This window comes from Drosophila arizonae, chromosome 2 (genome assembly GCF_054131065.1).
Source record: "Drosophila arizonae isolate 15081-1271.41 chromosome 2, UAZ_ARI_1.0, whole genome shotgun sequence".
Classification (NCBI taxonomy): domain Eukaryota; kingdom Metazoa; phylum Arthropoda; class Insecta; order Diptera; family Drosophilidae; genus Drosophila; species Drosophila arizonae.
In genome coordinates, this window is record NC_142922.1 from 9,685,161 (window position 1) to 9,702,364 (window position 17,204).

Here is a 17,204-nt window from a genome sequence, read left to right on the forward strand (position 1 = left end):
GGCAGAGGGTAGCGAAAAGGCTCTGTCAGTGATGTTGACAGCAGCCGCAACTAATTAAGGAAAATGACGTCGACAATGAGCATTATCCTGCGCTCAGCCCTCTGCACGTGCCCTTTTGCCCTTTAATAGAAATAATAGGGGCTGGCTAAAGTGCATACATACACACACATAAATATGGTCCACACGACGACGACTTTCATTTTTCCACTACATTTATCCTGTCAACAGGAATTTTCATGGTATTTGACAGCATTTCCGAGAAACTAATCAATGAAAATGCAGGCAAACCTCAAACATAAAACACTATATTTATGTATGTACGTATATATACGTATATCTCTGTATGTATCTGAGAAATTCAAGGTATTTAATTTACTGTGAGTTCCTGCAAAGGTCACGTAAATGCTTATAATTCAAATATCTTATATAGAATAGTGCTTAGAAACTGCAGCAGAGGCACGATTTGAGTTTGCATGAAGGCAAAAAATGTAAGAATGATATTATATGAAATAATATTTATAAGATTTTTATAAAAGGGAATTTTTAAATTACGTCAATAAATCTGTTAATATACCACATATCTACCTTTTAATTTTCCCTTTCATATTTTCTATATGTAATCCAATTCTACTATATAGTCGTCTGCCATAGGCATTGATATAACCAGTTTCTCTTGTTCTCGATAAAAACATTTGTCCCTGAACAAACAGAATATTGTAAATGAGAGTAAAGTTTAAAACCGATTCGCGTGAGTCACATGGGGTTGCTTTTAATAAGTCTACATAGTGACAGACTTATCAAGGAATATTACTGTTTCATTACTGACTTACATTACAAACTTAAAATGGAAATGCTTTTGTGAAATTAAAAAATTTATAATGTATAATATAGAACTCTTATATAATATGGTATAACAATTATAAATGTGATAGAAAAATTACACAAATTTACACACAAATCGCATTCCAAACTCAAAATGAAAAGTTCCCCTATACGACTATAGTAGTAATACTACAATGAAATTTATCGATGATTGTAGTGTCAGAGTGACATGTGAATAACCCATTCCAATTAAATTCAATACAAAATTATAATAATTAATTATATAATATATGTATGTATTAGGTATTACATATTTGTATAGTTTAGATTAAATAATATGGAATTCCTAAAAATAAGCTTGATGTCATATATAATAGTTTAGTGCACGATAGACGTTAAAAAAAAATATATATATATATCATAAAATATACTTTGCCATATTTCACCTATAATAATTCTTGCTCTTTGATGAACTCAGTTGATGCATTAAATTTTGACAAAAATTCCCAAAAATAACCCATTATATCATCATTATATTGCACTTGTCTATACTGTATAGATGCCGGCCGAATTTTGCAAATCTCTGACTCACCGTTTGACGTTGCGACAACGTTTCTCATTCTCTCGCTCAGCTTCCTTGACACTATCCCAGCTATCGCCCACGCCCGACGATGACATGTCGTCCAGTCGCTCCTCATCCTCCATGCCGGAGTCCTCCAAGCTAATGTGACAGCTGGTGAGGGTCACCTGTTTGCCATTATCCCCCACCTCAATCCAATCGGACGTACGTATGCGCTGCGAACGCTCTGTTCCATAGGGTGATGAGTCCGAGGAGCAGCCGGAGGGGCAGCGTTTGCGTGGCGTCGAGCTGCCATTTGCATTATCCTTCAGTGATTTATTGACCGCATAGGTCAGTGTGTCGTCCTCCTCGTCGCCATCGGCATCTTCCACATTATCAGCGTCCACATCCTCCGTATCCGCATCCTCAATCGAATTGTAACGCTGACGTGTCTTAGTGGGCGTGGCCTGCCACTTAGTGGGCAACTGTTCCAACGAGCAGGCACGATTACGCATAGCCGCCAGCTCTGAGATGAGCAGCTCGTGGAAGGCATGCTTCTTCTCGGGCGTGTTGCCCGCACTGACCGAGCCCTTTATTGTCTTCGATTTGGGCTGGGTCTGGGTCTGGGCCTGGGCCTGGACACTGCTGGTATTTATGTTGATGCGCGTGCAGTTGCCTGCCGCCTGAATCACCTGGCTCAACTGTTCCTGCTCCTGCTCCTGTTTCCTTTCCCGCTCCAACTGCTGCTGCTGCTGTTGCTGCTTCTGCTGCTGTCGCTTGAGCCGCTCCTGCGCTAGTTCCTGCTCCAACAATGCCTGATGCTGTATGGCGCGCTCATGCTTGGTTATGATGGTCGTATCGGCCAAGGTTTGCTTCTGCGTCTGGCTAATGATGATCTCTGAGAACAAACGCTCGGCAGCATTTTTCAGATTATTCTTAAACTCCACCGTTTTGCCGCCCAAATAGCTGCCTCCACTGCTCTGGCTGGACAGCGGACTGTCCAGCGTTGTCTTGGAGCGTCTGAAGATGCTGCTCACGGGCACATCCTCCACGTCCAGCGTGGCCACCGGCATTTGGACAATCTTGCGCGGCTTGGGCAGCGGCTGAGCAGCAGGCAACAGACCTGCCCGCTCGAAATCCACCTTACCCAGGCTCAGGCGCGTATCCTTATGGGGCGGAGTGCTCTGAGTGGTCAGGCTATTGGCGCGATTCACGCTGACAACCGACTCTCGAGGTTTAGCTGTGGGCACAGCGGGCGCCTTGCGTAGCTTCAGCGGAGGCTTCGGCGCCGTTGCCGGTGCAGCAGGTGGAGTTGTCGTTATGGGAGCAACTGTTACTGTTGCTGCGGCGCCTGTTGCCGTTGCACTGTTCACTAGCGCCATGGTGGGCGTCTGTGTCTGCGCCTGTTTCTTTTGCAGATTCAGCGAGGGCGACTTGTACACCAAGGTGCGTCCCACGGCGCTCAGTTGGCTAACAAATGTGGGCTTCTTTTGTATGAGCGGCGGGCAGGGCGTGGCAGCTGCCACAGCCCCAGCTCCTGCTGCTGCTGCTGCTGCTGCATTTGCTGTTGCTGTTTTGGGCCTGGGCGGCACTGGCGGTCCGGGCCGCTTAACCGCAAGTGTTGCCTGCATTTCGCTTGTTTTTGTTGCTGTTGCTGTTGCCATTTGCCTCTCAGTTCTCACGCGTTGTCGCTGTTATTGGTTCCAAGGCGCAAAACCCGTATTTGTAGGTCACTTTTGATACCCTAAACACGAGTGTGCAAATCGGGTATGCTAAGGCAAATGTTCTTTAGACAGATTTGCCAAAAGGTGAACTTAATTTTATGATACGGTTTAAAAGCTATTGCTTTTACAGTTTTAGAGCCGAGCAAAACAAATTTGCACTCAAAACTTTTCTCTATTGCACTCTTCACTGGGTATTTGCCAGGTCGACTCCTGCCGTTGGCCAAGTTCTTGACTTGTTTCTTTTTTTTTTTTTTCTTGCACCTTTTCGACTTCTTCGACTTTGTATTTTGGTATTGCGATGCGTTTATTTATTTATTTATTATTATTTAGCATAAAACTTGTTTTTAGCTGCGTTCTCAGGCGACGGCGGCCACTGATGCTGCTGCTGCTGTTGTTGTTGTTGTTGTTGTTGTTGTTGTTGTAGATGTTGTTTTTAGCATTTTGACTGCAACTGCGATGGCTGCGGCGATGGCGATGGCGACTGAAACTGCGACTGCGGCGACGACTGCGACGGCGGCAGCAACTGAGACTGCGGCTGATCTATTTTGAATATAGGCCACGGCGGCGCACTAACGGGCCTAGTTGCTCTTAAGTGTTGCTGTTGTTGTTGTATTTGGTTTGGCTTATTGCTTATTGGTTTATTGGCTTATTGAAACTGGTTTTTAGCTCGTTGTTGTTTTTGTTGCACTTTGAATTCTCTGTGAGTTTTTTTTTTTGTTTTTGAAGTGAAAGGGTTTTAGTATTTAATATTTCATATTTAGAATACAGCGATTGCTCGAATATTATTAACTTTATGGGATATGAAAATTGGATTCTTGCTATATACAAATTATTTAATTTTTGATTTTTTTATAAAAATTTTCTTATTGAAATTTTCCTAAAGAAAAAAATTGTATATAATTTTCGAACGATCACTGTATCAAATTAAATTCGTAATTTTTTCAATGTATATCTAAACAAGCTTATTCAATTTCAATATCTTGAAAGTCTTTTAAAAAGTCTTTTTTGATTTATCTTTAGCTTTTGCACGATTTCTGTGTCTTGTTGCGGGCGAGCCACAAAAAAAACACACACACACACACGTCATAATTAAGTTAAGCTGTTAGAAAGCTTAATTAAGCCAAAAGGCACATAAAAACGATAAAAAGCCGAACAGCAAATGTGCCCAGAATAAATTGTAAATTAATGAAGCGTTTGAGCCGCAGCAAATTGTGCATCTAATGAAAGAAAAACTAACGTATGATCATTAAAAAACGATTTCAGAATTTGATTTTCGTGCATTTTCAGGCACTGTGTTACGCCGCAAAAAGAAAATGCATAATTAGCAATTTAATATGGAAATCGAAATAGTTAAATGTAAATAAAATTGATAAAGAATTAAACTGAATACAAACAAATCGTTAAAAAAAAATCAAGATTTAACAGAAATATTCAAGAAACGAGTTTTTTTTAGTAATTTCATTTAGTCTTCAGCAAAAACATGAAATGCGACAGTTTTTGGTTCTCATTTAGACAGTGTTGATCAACGCTAAGAATTTGGAGTCGCGCTTTGAGGTCACGACAAATCGATCGATCTACGATAAGCGGCAAATTGTTGATCGATATAAAGAAACAGTTATGCGATGAACAGTTCGCTTTGGTACAAACGACAATAAACGACATATTTACATCCATACACACACACACGCACACGCACGCATACAGCTTGCACTTTGAGTTTTCGCTTGATTGGTCTTATTTCATTTAAGTTTTGTTTAATTTAATTAAGTGCTAAGGCGCTGCAGACAGGTCCAAAGAATGTCATCCACCCACACAGACACAGCAAGCGCTCATCGGTGCAGCACAGGCACACAGATCTACACGCACATGCATGATGCATGGCTATTTTCGACCAAAAAATTCTTGTTTCAAAAATTGTTAAAAATATTTGTATTTCTATATATTTATGTAAATTAGTTACACTGCATTTGCATTTGTATTGCATTTGTCAAGCACCGAAAAACACACACGAAAAAACACCGAACCCGAAAACCGACACCGAAGACACACACGCACACAACATTAGCGACCGAGCGACCATACGAGCCGTCCGTTTCGACGTTGCGCTTTGCACGAGAGTCAGAAATAAACTGAGAGCAATGTAAGAGCTAAGCGCACCTTGCTCAATCTCGGCGCATTGTGTGTTTACAAATTTGATGTGTGTGTGAGTGGGTGCGTCAGTGTGTGAATGCCAACGATGTGCGCGTGACAATAACATTCATATTAGTCGTGCATCACGAACTCTATTTTCAAGCCATTTATTTGTATATTTGCGTTTAGATATTCTTATAACTAACTTGTTTTATATTGCTTTGTAGTTCGTTTTCTTTTTGGGCTCTCTCAAGTTGGACTTAAGCATACTCAACGCGAACTCTCGCTTCGCTTGCCCACGAAAAACTCACGCGACTAATGTGTGCACATCTCTATTGAAATGCGCTCTTTTAAATGGAGCCGTTTCAACTCTCTTAAAACTTTAAGCTGGCTGTTAAATTGTAATGTTAAGTAACAGCGTGATGGGTTTCGGCTTCTAAGAGCGAATTTTAAAAAACAGAAAATTAATGTCGAGTTTTAAAGTTAGCTAACTTAAGTTACTTTGCCTTAATAATAATTAATATTGTTGAATGGCTAGCAGCCATATTGTTCTCTACGTCTCTCTTTAGCTGCTATTTAAGAGCATCAGCGGAGTTCGCTGTCTAACTTACGGCTCCCTCTCTCTCCCTATCTTTCTCTTATGTAAAGAGTAACTTGGCACATGGCCAAAAGTGCATTGATTGGCATTTGGAACGGGTCTGCTGAGGGCCGGCGCCGGCGTCTGGCTGCTGTGGTCGACCGGCCGCCCAACCATTGCAACAGCTGTTGTTGCCGCATTGCCACGCTATGCTCCATGCCACACGCCACACGCCACACGCCCCAAGCCCCAACCCCGCAAATCTGTCCTGCTCAACAACTACGTAAATCTTTATTGATTGCATGTTGCAAGAGACGCCAAAAAGAACATAAACGCTAATCGTCTTTCGAGTGACTTTGCTGTCTGACTAAACAATTATTTTAGCCGTCCGCAACTGACTGCAGACAAATGCAAGTCGGCACAGATACATTAAGTATACGTACATAGACAAAGTATTTACTCAAGGAACTCTAAAACTCCACATTACATATAAATCTTGCTCCCTTTTTTGGGGTTGATGCGAACGTATTTGTATTTGTGTTTGCATTTGTATTTGCCTTTATATTAGAAGTCAACCCACTGCGCACACAGAACCGCCCCAAATAAGAATTCGCCTAGCCGCTAGCCGGGGAAGCCCTCTCTTCAGCCAGGCACTTCAAATGATTTCCATGGCACTCAGGAAGTCGCCTCTTCCGGCCAAAAAAAAATATGAAGTAGGGAACCGAAGCCTCTCCCATTTTCATTTGCCGACACTTTTTGTTGATTTTCTTTATGTTTCGCTCATTTGCTGCAGCGCATATATGTATGTCTATTCATATATATAAATACATATATATATATATATGGATATATATATTTCCATGTTTATATTGCCGGCATTGTTTGGGCCAGTCTGGAGTATTTGTCGCAGTCGGGAATTGGCAAAGCACCAGCTGCAATTACACTTACCAAGCATGCCCAACACAATTGACTCAAAAAACATTCCATTTTTTAAATCACACACAAAGGATTATCCCTCACACACACACACATACGCACACACGCACTCGACTGCCTCGAACGCACCCTTCGGCCATTAGGAAGCCCCAACAATGAAGGTTAAACTTACGCTAAATAGCTGTCGTCGCCAGCCACACTCCCGAGAGCCACTTCTAATCCTTCCTTCTGCTTTACTGGCGAAGCACTTCAACAACCGCTTCTAATACCGCATGCTGGGGAACGTGCAAAATCAATAGCGGAAAAAAATCATAATTAACTTAAGAAAGCCGAACTGAAAATGCCCTTGGGGAGTGCATTTTGAGAGCTGTATAAAAAAATGCAAAACTCAACAATTTCAGTATTTTATCAATGTAAAAAAAAAATAAAAATAAAAATTATTTGACCTATCATACCTTTCTCAGTTTGAATTATAATAACATATTCGAAATTTAAACTTTAATATATCTTTTAGACTGTTTTCCTTCATTTTTATCGCTGTTTTCCGTCTAGCCCATTCGGCTTTAATCCACTTCAAGAATGGTCCGAAAAATTTCCAGACTTTCCTTATATGCTGTACAGCCATACTATATTTTACTCACATAAATGAAATCACTCCTTGGTGGACTCCGACTATTGACGTGATTCATATATATATACATATGTATATATGGCGGCTTAAAGCTATCACGTGCCCATACCAAAAATGCCGGCTTCAGTTAAGTGCACAATTGGCATACCCCAAAGGAGCTGCACATACATATATTTACTTCTTTACACATATTGTTATATAGTATATTAAATAATTACCACAAGCTAATTAGCATTATTAGTCATATAAGTGTATGTGTGTGGACGTGTATGTGTGTGAGTGTGGCTTTAAGATTACTTTGCATAATAATGAAAAAAATATACAATTGGCTTTCAGTTATTTTTGTTCTTATATAACAAGCAATAATATATCAACTAATTTACAAGCACACATACAGACACACACACACATACTTCCATACATATATAGTTCACACAGAATTGGCATTAGAAAATAATTAACATTAGAAAACACTTCTTTTTTTTTTTCTTTTGTCAAGCATAGAAACAGACGCTCCTCGAATATCCATCAACAATTCACATATATCAGTATAAGTATATTGTATATATACTATATGTAAGACATTACATGATCTGACTGATCTTAGATAGCGATATAGTTTAAATATATAAATAAGCGTTAATGCTATTTCAATTAATCCGTACAAAATACATATACATTTGTCATAAATACAATTAAATACACACAGAGGGGGATAAACAAAACAAGTACACAAAAGTAAAACAAGAGATTTTCACGCAGCTTTTTTTTAGCCTTCTTTACATTTACCGTTTGCCCACCCACGTTCCCTTTCCCGATTCTGTTTCCCACCGTTTGCCTTCCAGCGACTAATTGACATATCGACGGCGCCTCGATTAATCCGCAATGGCCGTGTACGGCAGACTGCTGTGTTTGGGCTTTGTTTTATTGATGAACACCTTGATGGCGCCATTGAAATCGGCACTGACCAGCACATAGCCACAGCCCTTCTTGTGCTGCTCCACCAGCGGATCTGGCTGATTGTTTGCCAGCTGCATAGAACGGCAGAAACATGAAAAAGTTATTAGTCTATAACAATTGAACACAGTCAAACAAAGGTGTTTCAACTCTGTGAGCTGTGTAAAGCGGGTTTTATGGTGTTCAGCATGGTGATTCACGACTGAAGCAAGGGAATGAATGATTAAAGCATGGAATACCCTATTGAAATTATTATAATCTAGATATGTGGGTTCAGCAAAAGCAAATCTATATATGTATCTAAATCTACTATTATCCATCAGTCATAAGTAAAACCTCACCTTATCATTGGAAATTTCATCGGGGTCCGGTTTGATAATCGCCTCCGGATGTGGCGCGAATATGGCACAGGTGACAGTAGCATTGTGTGCTTTAATGCCCTCCCAGAAATCGCTACGATCGCGACGAACCTTTAAGGGAAAACAAAAATAGATGATGCTAAGCCGAGGGAAATCAATCGCTATTTAGCTTACCGAGCTCAGCTTGGAGTAGTCGTGATTCGTTTTCCATATGTAGATGCATTGGTTCTCAGAACCGGCAATTATATATTTACCATCGTGGCTAAACGAACCCTTGATCTGCGATGACACATTTAGATAGCCCTTGTACTTGCATGACAAATTCAGATCGCGCAGATCATAGAGACGCACACGGCTGTCGTTGGAGGTGACCAGAATCTTATCCTCGCCCGGCATGGGCTCTATGCCGCTGATCTTGCGACCAATTCGATTTTTTCCGCGTGTGGATCGCACATGGATCTGCGTGTGGTACTTTAGCTGGTCCGTGTTGTAGAAGATGCAACGACCATCATAGCTGCCAACCACAGCGAATTGTCCGTTCTGACAGAAATTGGCCGCCGTGATAAGCTTCGTCTGGCCATCGACCTCGTTCCAGAGCGCCACCTTCTTATCAGGTATGTTCCACAAGCGCAGCTTTCCATCCAGGCTGCCACTCAGGAAGTAACGATCATCGCGCGGATGAAACGCGATCGCCGTGACGAAGTCAATGTGCTGGAAGCAGCACAGACACTCCTTCCGGGAGATATGCCAGAGGCGTACAGTCTTGTCCATGCTGCTGGATAGTATAAAGTAGTTCTTCGACCAGCTAACGTCGAGCAAATCCGAGGTGTGGCCATTATACGTGCAGAAGGGCTTCGGCATGAACGGACCCGTGCACTTCTCGGCGGCGGTAGCCATGGCAATGGCCTCCTCAGCAGAATGCTGGGACACCAGCGACTCCTGCGATGGCGTTGGCGAGGACTTCTGATCCGCGTTGTATTTGTTGCGCATGTCCTGCAAATTAATTGCTCCGTTAGCAAGGAAGATAATCCCAAAGTACGCGCCACAACTCACCTGGAAGTAGGGATACGCATCTTTCAGCACCCAAATGCGTAGCACTTTGTCCTGGCCAGCGGTGGCCAACAGACGTCCACAGGAGCTGAATTTCATGCACCACACGGCGCTGGTATCCTCTCCGCTGAGATCTTGCACATGCTGCAGTTTGGTGAACTCGTAAGGACCTTTGTTGGAGGATGATGCCTTGATTTTGATATTTTGCTCGGGATTCATGGCATCCACGATGTCAGCCACGTCTTCCTTGTGGCGAGCATGTGACACCTCTGACGCAATGGACTTGGCCTTGTCCACCGTCTTACGCATGGTGCTGCCAAAGAAGCGCTTAATGCGCGCAGTTTTCTTCTTGAGGCGACTGCCATCCTCCGTTTCCAGCTCCTCCTCATCCGGCTGCTGACCCTCAATGCTCGGCGGTATGCCAATTACGCTTTCCTCATCCGATTCCTTTTGTATGACCTCCAGATGGGATGTCAACTTCAGTATATGCAGCGAGAGCGGATTCCAGCCCTCAGGCACTGGCGGTGAACGCACTTCGGATAGCGGCATATTCTCGCCAGTATCCAGATTCTTAACAGGAACTTGCTCGAGTATTTCAAAGTCCGTCAGCTGTTTGCCCGAATTGGTGCGCGTGCGCACATAAATATTCATCTGCCTCAGCACATCCTCATCTCCAGCGGACTTGCGACGCTCCTTCTCGTTGGCAGCCCTATATAAGGCCGTATAGCTGTGAAGCGAAACAGAAACATAAGTGAAAACTTTTGAAATTACATTAAAGGCAATTTTCGAAACGAACTTTAGCGATAGGTGACTAGCAATATGCGCTATCTATACAATTTATACGATATTTAAGATATGTTCAACTAACTTCAGGCACATCCTCCATGTCTTGTACATTAGGTATAGTTCGATCGGATTGCTGCGAAAAAAGCTTGAAATATGTACAATCAATTTCACTTAACTAAAACTAAAGTTCATTTGATATGCCTTGACTATAGTCTAGGAATGGACGAAACGTTATTATAAAGCTATATCTACTTTAAGATTGAGTATGGAAGATTATTGTCTAACTTGTAGTCTACCTATTTAATACTCCGTTAATTGGTTCTGTTCTCGCTTATATCCCGTCATATACAGCTGTAATACACTCCTAAATCCTTATCGCCCTTTCCCTAACTCTCTATATAAATATTTGCTCAAGCCTACCGTGTGGCACTGCCCAAGCTATTGGAGCCACTGCCCGCGAGCTTGGGTCGACTAGCGTTCTCCATGAGCATTTTCTCAATGCGCTCAATTTCATCCTGAGATGGTCCTTGCGCCTTGTTACTCGCTTCGTCGCGCGGCTTAACCACGTAGCCGCCTTGTATGGCCTTGAACAGATTAAGACCCTGATTTGGATCAATCGAGCTGTCAAGAAAAAAAAAAACTATTAGCCATAGTAATATATAGTTATATGCATTCCCATCTCACCTGACGCGGCCAGGCGCAGAGTTGCTCTTGGCCGAGTTCGAGGGACTTGGTTTCGAATAGACGGACGTGACACTGTTGCCCAACGACTGCGATGGTTTCATCATGATGCCCGCCGTAGAAACGGGCCGTACATGACACGCATGACTCGTGGAGGCGATTTGCGCCAACGACGAAGGCGTCGTGGTGGCCGTGGAAGCGGAGGCAGACACTATTGTGCTGGTGGAGGAGCAGGTGAGCGTGTTGCTGGACGTCATGATGCTGACATCATTTAGCGAACTTTCGAACTGCTTGACAATGTCGTCACGTAGCTGTTGCTGCACATCTCGCACGCTCTGCACGGACCGCGTATCGCTGTCGGTGTCCTCCGTATCACCTGCTGGTAATCGCATGCCATCATTCATGTTGAACTGCTCCGAGGAGCTGCTGGAGAACTTTCGTGATTTTTTCTTACGTCGCGGCGGCGCAACCGGCCCGCTAGATGTTATGGAGTCGGTGGTCTTGGAGTGAGCCAATTTGGTGCTGGCTATCACATCCGGTTCTTGGAGAATCTGTGGTGGAATTGCAGCAACTGCCGCTTCACTCTGCTGCACACACTTTGTAGATGTGGCTGATGCCGCATTGACAACTGTTGTGGCGGTGGACATGGCCATTGTTGTGGTTGTGGGCGGTGGTGTCTGTCGCAGCTGTTGTTGTTGTTGTTGCTGCTGTGTCTGTTGTTGTTGTTGATGTTGTTGCTGCTGCTGCTGCTGTTGGTGTTGCTGGTGCTGCAGCTGCTGCTGCTGCTGCTGTTGTTGCTGTTGCTGCTGTTGCTGGGCATTCATTGAGGCCAGCGATTCACGATCAACGCTGATTGCTGTGTGAGAACAAATAATTGTGTGTGAGTGAGTGAATGTGAAACGATTGCTATATGCGTGCTCACCCGACGGATCGATGCTGCCGGCTAAGATGCGACCCACACGGCCCAATGATGTCATGCTCTGTATGCTCATCGTATCGCTCTCAATGACCTTAAACGGATGTGTGGGTCGGTTGGTAAAAACGCCATCCATGGAGCTGTTCTGTGGTTTGGATCAAATAACAATAAAGTTAGCCAAGCATTACAAAAAAAAAAATAAAAATAAACAAAGCAAAACAAAAGCAAAGAATAGTATAAAAAAATGCTTAAGCTTAAGCATTATATATATATACGGCTAAAGCTAATGGCTACAATTTTGATTTTGATAAATAGATATAATACCTGAGAATCAGGTGTGAGTGTATTTCCTGGATTATCATCTTCATCATGGTTCATGCATTTACGTAGTTCTTGAAAGCGTTGTCTACCAGACTATATGGCACGATATACATATACATATATATTTATATATATATATATTTCATTGGTTTTATTTTTTATTGAATATATACAACATAGTTATGATAATTTAATTTTATGTTCATATTTTTAATTATTTTTTTTGTTTGTTTATACCAAATGCGCACAAAATATGAAAATAAAAAGCAAATTACAAATAAATTAACAATGATGTAAAGTAAATGGTAAAATAAGTAAACAAAAAACCTAATTTATTTATTTAAGCTACGCAATGAGTCTAGATCCGCCTGAAACTGGGCCAACACAAATTACGTATATTTGTTATTATCAAGCTCAACATTTACGGAACACTCGACGCTATTTGATAAGAGTGGTTACCTTACGGCCTCCCTTCCAACTCCCCATAATAGACAACTCTGACTATTATAATATATTGCGAGTAACATATGAATGAAAACGTGCTGCGGCGTGTTACACCTGCTTTATGGGCCAAACCCTGACCGAAAACAAATATCAATTGTTACGTAAAAAAATTGAAAAAAAAAAAAAAATGATAAATAATATACACCTGATAATAGCACGAAGCGACAATTATTATCAGTGTTAATTCTGATAAGGGAAAACTTTGATAATTATTTCGTTAATCAGAGCGCGGGGAAACAGTAAAATCATTTAGTTATGTTAATTTTATAAATAGTTAACAAAGGCCTGGGAACAAATTAAATTCATTTACATGATGCCAACAAAAATTGGTCGAAATACAAAAACAAGTCAACAAGTGGCATATAAAAAAAAAATATTTTATGAAATCAACAAAGTGCCTTAATAGATGGCTCAATTTATACATACATATATATACATATATATCTATATACATATATATACGAGATGCGCTACAAGAAGAGCTATAAATAGCTATTAAAATGTGATTGATGAGAAATGAAAGTTTTCACTGTATGGCCAATAAAATATTGCTTAAATATGCACAATCATATTAAACAGGCAAAAAAAAAAAGAGAATAGGAAACTCTCGCTTGTTGGCATAGCTATACTAAACCCATTAAGTAGCCCTCGTTGTATTTATATGCACCTGTCGGACCGGCCGCCTGATGACAAGCTGCGGCAAATCTCTGACAAAGCTACCCAACACACAGGGGCGCAAACGTGAATTATAAAAACAAACACCACGCAAATGGGTTGCTTGAGTAATAGAGAGAAAACCATATGAACAGACAAACCACATGGATGGAAACTGGGGAAGAGGGGGCCAGGCAGAAGAAGGGCTAAATTAATTTGTTTTGTTTTATTTTTTGGGGGAAGCGCAGTGAAATCGGCACATTTAAATTTGCATTGATTTTGTTTTTAATTCTTTTTTGTTTTTGCTTTGCGCACAGTGGGCAACAGAGCAGAAAGGGAAAACGCAAGACGTGTTGAGAATTTGTAATGGGATCGAGCGATTGGCTCTAAAGAGGAATGGGTATGACAACTGAACAGCTAACAAAACATTTGGTATCATTAAGGCATGCACTCAAATCAGAGCAAAAAGCAATTTATGCCGCCCACTCGCAGCACTTACCACGCCCTTCACTGGCTTGGGCTCGACGAAAATGCCCGCCGCGGCCGCTGCAGCGGCTGCCGCCGCATCCTGTTGCTTGAGCCGAGCGCCCAGGCTATTTGTCGGGCTGCGGGTGGCGGGCGTGTTGGCGCCAATGGGCGTTGCATCGCTGTCCGAAGAGGCAGCCGCATTTACACGCACCGCTGGCTCTGGAAAGATGAACTCCTGTGCGCAATCCGCTGGCAATTTACGACTGCAACAACACGAAAGAGCGAAAGAGTAATACACACGTCAATAGGGTGAGTCACTGCATGAGTTGGTGGGTCTGAGCGGGGGCTCCACTTACCAGAGTGTTGCGGAGCGATTAGGTGTTGTGTCTTCGGCATCGAAAAATTCCTCAGAGCTGTCTGAGTCCGTTTCCAGTTTACTCATTTTATATGGGCTGTGCGTGAATTACCTAATTCGCTTTCTGTTTCGTGTATTATTTTAATATGCAAATTGACCAAATTATGTTTTCTCTGTGTTGTTGTTGCTGTTTGTGTATTGTTGCTGCAGGGCCGTTGTTGTTGTTGTTGCTACTGCTGCTGCTGCTGCTGGTGGTGTGTCGGCTCCTAGTTTTGCGTCATTTCCTGGTGCTGCGAGAACGCAACAATCTCTCTATTTAACATATTGCACACCTTCCTAACTAATGTGTTTTTACTACAAATTTAATTATTATTAATTTAGTTATACGCCCGAGAAAAGGTCTGTTCTGTTGCATTGACTATTGAAATGTGTTGGGCAACGCACCAAACACCACCGATTGCAGTGCTGCCAATCTATCGGTTAAGCCTATCGAAATGTCGCTGTGAATGACAATTACAGCTGGTAAAAGATACATGTTATCGGTTTCCCGCCAAAATACCATTCAGTAAAAGGTTGTTTACTAACCGTAGCTAAATTGTTGTTTACAAATTGGAAAGACGCGAACTAAATGGAAGCCGAACTGCAACAGCAATTTGATGAAATGGGCATAGAGCCCAGTGCCCCAGTCTTGGAGAAATGCATGGAACTCGCTCTCACCTACAGCATTAACGATGCTACAGAATTCGTGGAGCAATGGATGGCGTTCAGTTTGTCCCACCTTAATGGAGATGAACCGACGAACGAAAATCTTGGCGAGTTCGAACGTAAGGTGCTTCAAGTGAAGCGTGAAAAAGTCGGCAACAAGAAGACAACACACTACACCAAATCCCAGCCTGCTGCGTTGGAAGCCAGCTCTCTAGCCACCTACGGCTTGATAGAAGATGATCCCATGATGGACGAGTATGTGGGAAAATCTGGCTCCCCACAGCCGAAAACTCCAAAAGCGCTAAATAAGCAGAGTCGGTTGAAGAGTGGTGCAGCCTTCAGCCCGGCCAGCTTTACGCCACAATCTGCAAAGAGAACTCCAGCTGCAGATATAACAACGACGAATGGCAAACCTGGTGATATTGTGGACTCCTTTGGTCATCCCAAGCTTATAGCCGCCTGCACGTGGCAGTCAAAGATCGAGCAAACGCTACCCGTAGTCCAGAAATTGCTTCACAATGATGCACCATTGACGATCTCTAATCTGAGGTACATGAACGACCTGCTCTATGACAGATGCGATGAACTGCACGATCGTATCGTCGATATTGGCCAGGCCTTGGTGGAGAAAAAGCTGGGCAGCACTGGTGCCGCCGAGTGCAGCTGGTATCCGCAGGATAGACACACGCTGGACGCACTCCACGTACTCCATGCCGTGGGCATGATACATTCCGACGATGACGGGCCACTGGATGCGCACTCCGCTTTGCTAGCCGTGCTCAATACGGACGAGAAGTGTCTGGCCCTCAACTTTTCGCAAATCAAGTCGGCTAGCATATTCCCCGGCCAGGTGGTGCTAGCCAAAGGATTTATACCACGTGGTGACACTTTTGTGGTGGAAGAGATCTACACAGATCGAAAACTGACGCCGCCACCGCCACTGAAAGTGGATCGCGATGTGCACTTTGTGGTTGCTGCTGGACCGTATACCCACAGCACGGATCTGTTCTACGACCCGATGCACCAGCTGCTCAAGTATCTCCAGGAGCACAGACCCGACGTGCTGCTGCTGACGGGTCCCTTCCTAGATGCCGAGCACAAGCTGGTCGTCGAGCTGGCCGAGACCTTCGAGTCGTTCTTTGAGAAGATGATTGCGGGCATCATGGAGGCAGTGGGCACCAGCACCACAGTGCTGCTGGTCAGCAGCCAGAAGGATGCAATGACTCCAGCGGTTTATCCCACACCCTCGCCATTGATACGCAAAACATATCCCAATTTGCATATGCTACCCGATCCCTCGCTGGTCGATCTGGATGGCATCACGCTGGGCGTCAGCTCCACGGACGTGATAGACCATCTGCTAAGCCAAGAGTTTGCCGCCAACGCAGGCGAGCGCATGCATCGCGCCATCAATCATCTGTTCAATCAGGGCACCTTCTATCCGATCTGCCCGCCGGCCGATGAGAACATGTCCTACGACTCGCAGCTGGCCCAGAAATATGCACAGCTCAAGCAGTTGCCCAACGTGCTCATCCTGCCCAGTGATCAACGGCATTTCATACGACTGGTCAATGATTGTCTGGTCATCAATCCAGGACGCTTGGCCGACAATAAAGGCGGCACCTTTGCCCGTTTCCTGGTCACGCCCACTGCGCCCACGGCCACATCCAATGCGAATATGTTTAACAGTGTCGCGTGTCAAATTCAGAGCATTTAAAGTTAATAAAATTCGAACTTTACAAAACATTTATGATTCATTGTAGTTGAGGGTATTACAATAGGATGGTATATATGTAATCCTCTTCAGACTAAGCCTGACTTCTGTCCATATTCGACTTTGTTTTTGTCTTTTTTTTAAAGCGTTTATTCATTTAGGTTTTTTCGTTTACAGCTAACAGTAGGAAATGATATCTAAACATATTACATATAATCGTATTGTACTTTCTATACTCTAGAAATCAAGTGTTTGTGTACGTGTGTATTTGTGTGTGTGTGTGTGTGTGTGTGTGTGTGGGTGTGTATTGATTCCACTATATCGAACTCAATTCGAAGCATAGCGAAATGCTCTG

At 43.0% G+C, this 17,204-nt stretch overlaps 3 protein-coding genes across 4 annotated transcripts in view; 1 reads left to right on the plus strand and 2 right to left on the minus strand.

Annotated features, from left to right (window-relative positions):
- LOC108621295 (uncharacterized) overlaps nucleotides 1-5,247 on the minus strand; it is a 49,427-nt gene extending 44,180 nt beyond the window's left edge. The window contains exons 1-2 of the mRNA XM_089461687.1: nucleotides 5,066-5,247; nucleotides 1,415-3,803 (exon numbers count right to left, since the gene is read on the minus strand). Coding sequence (XP_089317813.1) covers nucleotides 1,415-3,045 — 1,631 coding nt within the window. The 5' untranslated portion in view covers nucleotides 3,046-3,803; nucleotides 5,066-5,247. The remainder of the gene's footprint in view (nucleotides 1-1,414; nucleotides 3,804-5,065) is intronic.
- Nucleotides 5,248-7,506: 2,259 nt separating this feature from the next.
- Nucleotides 7,507-14,885, minus strand: LOC108620818 (uncharacterized). 2 transcript variants are annotated; one of them, XM_089461686.1, is made up of 11 exons: nucleotides 14,432-14,885; nucleotides 14,107-14,338; nucleotides 12,453-12,542; nucleotides 12,135-12,273; nucleotides 11,216-12,068; nucleotides 10,952-11,152; nucleotides 10,614-10,664; nucleotides 9,749-10,472; nucleotides 8,870-9,688; nucleotides 8,678-8,806; nucleotides 7,507-8,410 (listed from the first exon to the last, which is right to left on the minus strand). In XM_089461686.1, exons 1-11 carry the CDS (start codon nucleotides 14,515-14,517, stop codon nucleotides 8,255-8,257), a joined length of 3,480 nt encoding a protein of 1,159 aa, XP_089317812.1. In that variant the 5' UTR covers nucleotides 14,518-14,885; the 3' UTR covers nucleotides 7,507-8,254. The 2 variants fall into 2 exon arrangements, with proteins under 2 accessions (XP_089317812.1, XP_017873278.1); XM_018017789.2 differs by lacking the exon at nucleotides 10,614-10,664.
- A 58-nt stretch (nucleotides 14,886-14,943) lies between these two features.
- On the plus strand, nucleotides 14,944-16,879 carry PolA2 (DNA polymerase alpha subunit B). The gene has a single exon (XM_018017780.2). It carries the CDS (start codon nucleotides 15,059-15,061, stop codon nucleotides 16,850-16,852), a length of 1,794 nt encoding a protein of 597 aa, XP_017873269.1. The 5' UTR covers nucleotides 14,944-15,058; the 3' UTR covers nucleotides 16,853-16,879.
- Nucleotides 16,880-17,204: the final 325 nt, after the last annotated feature.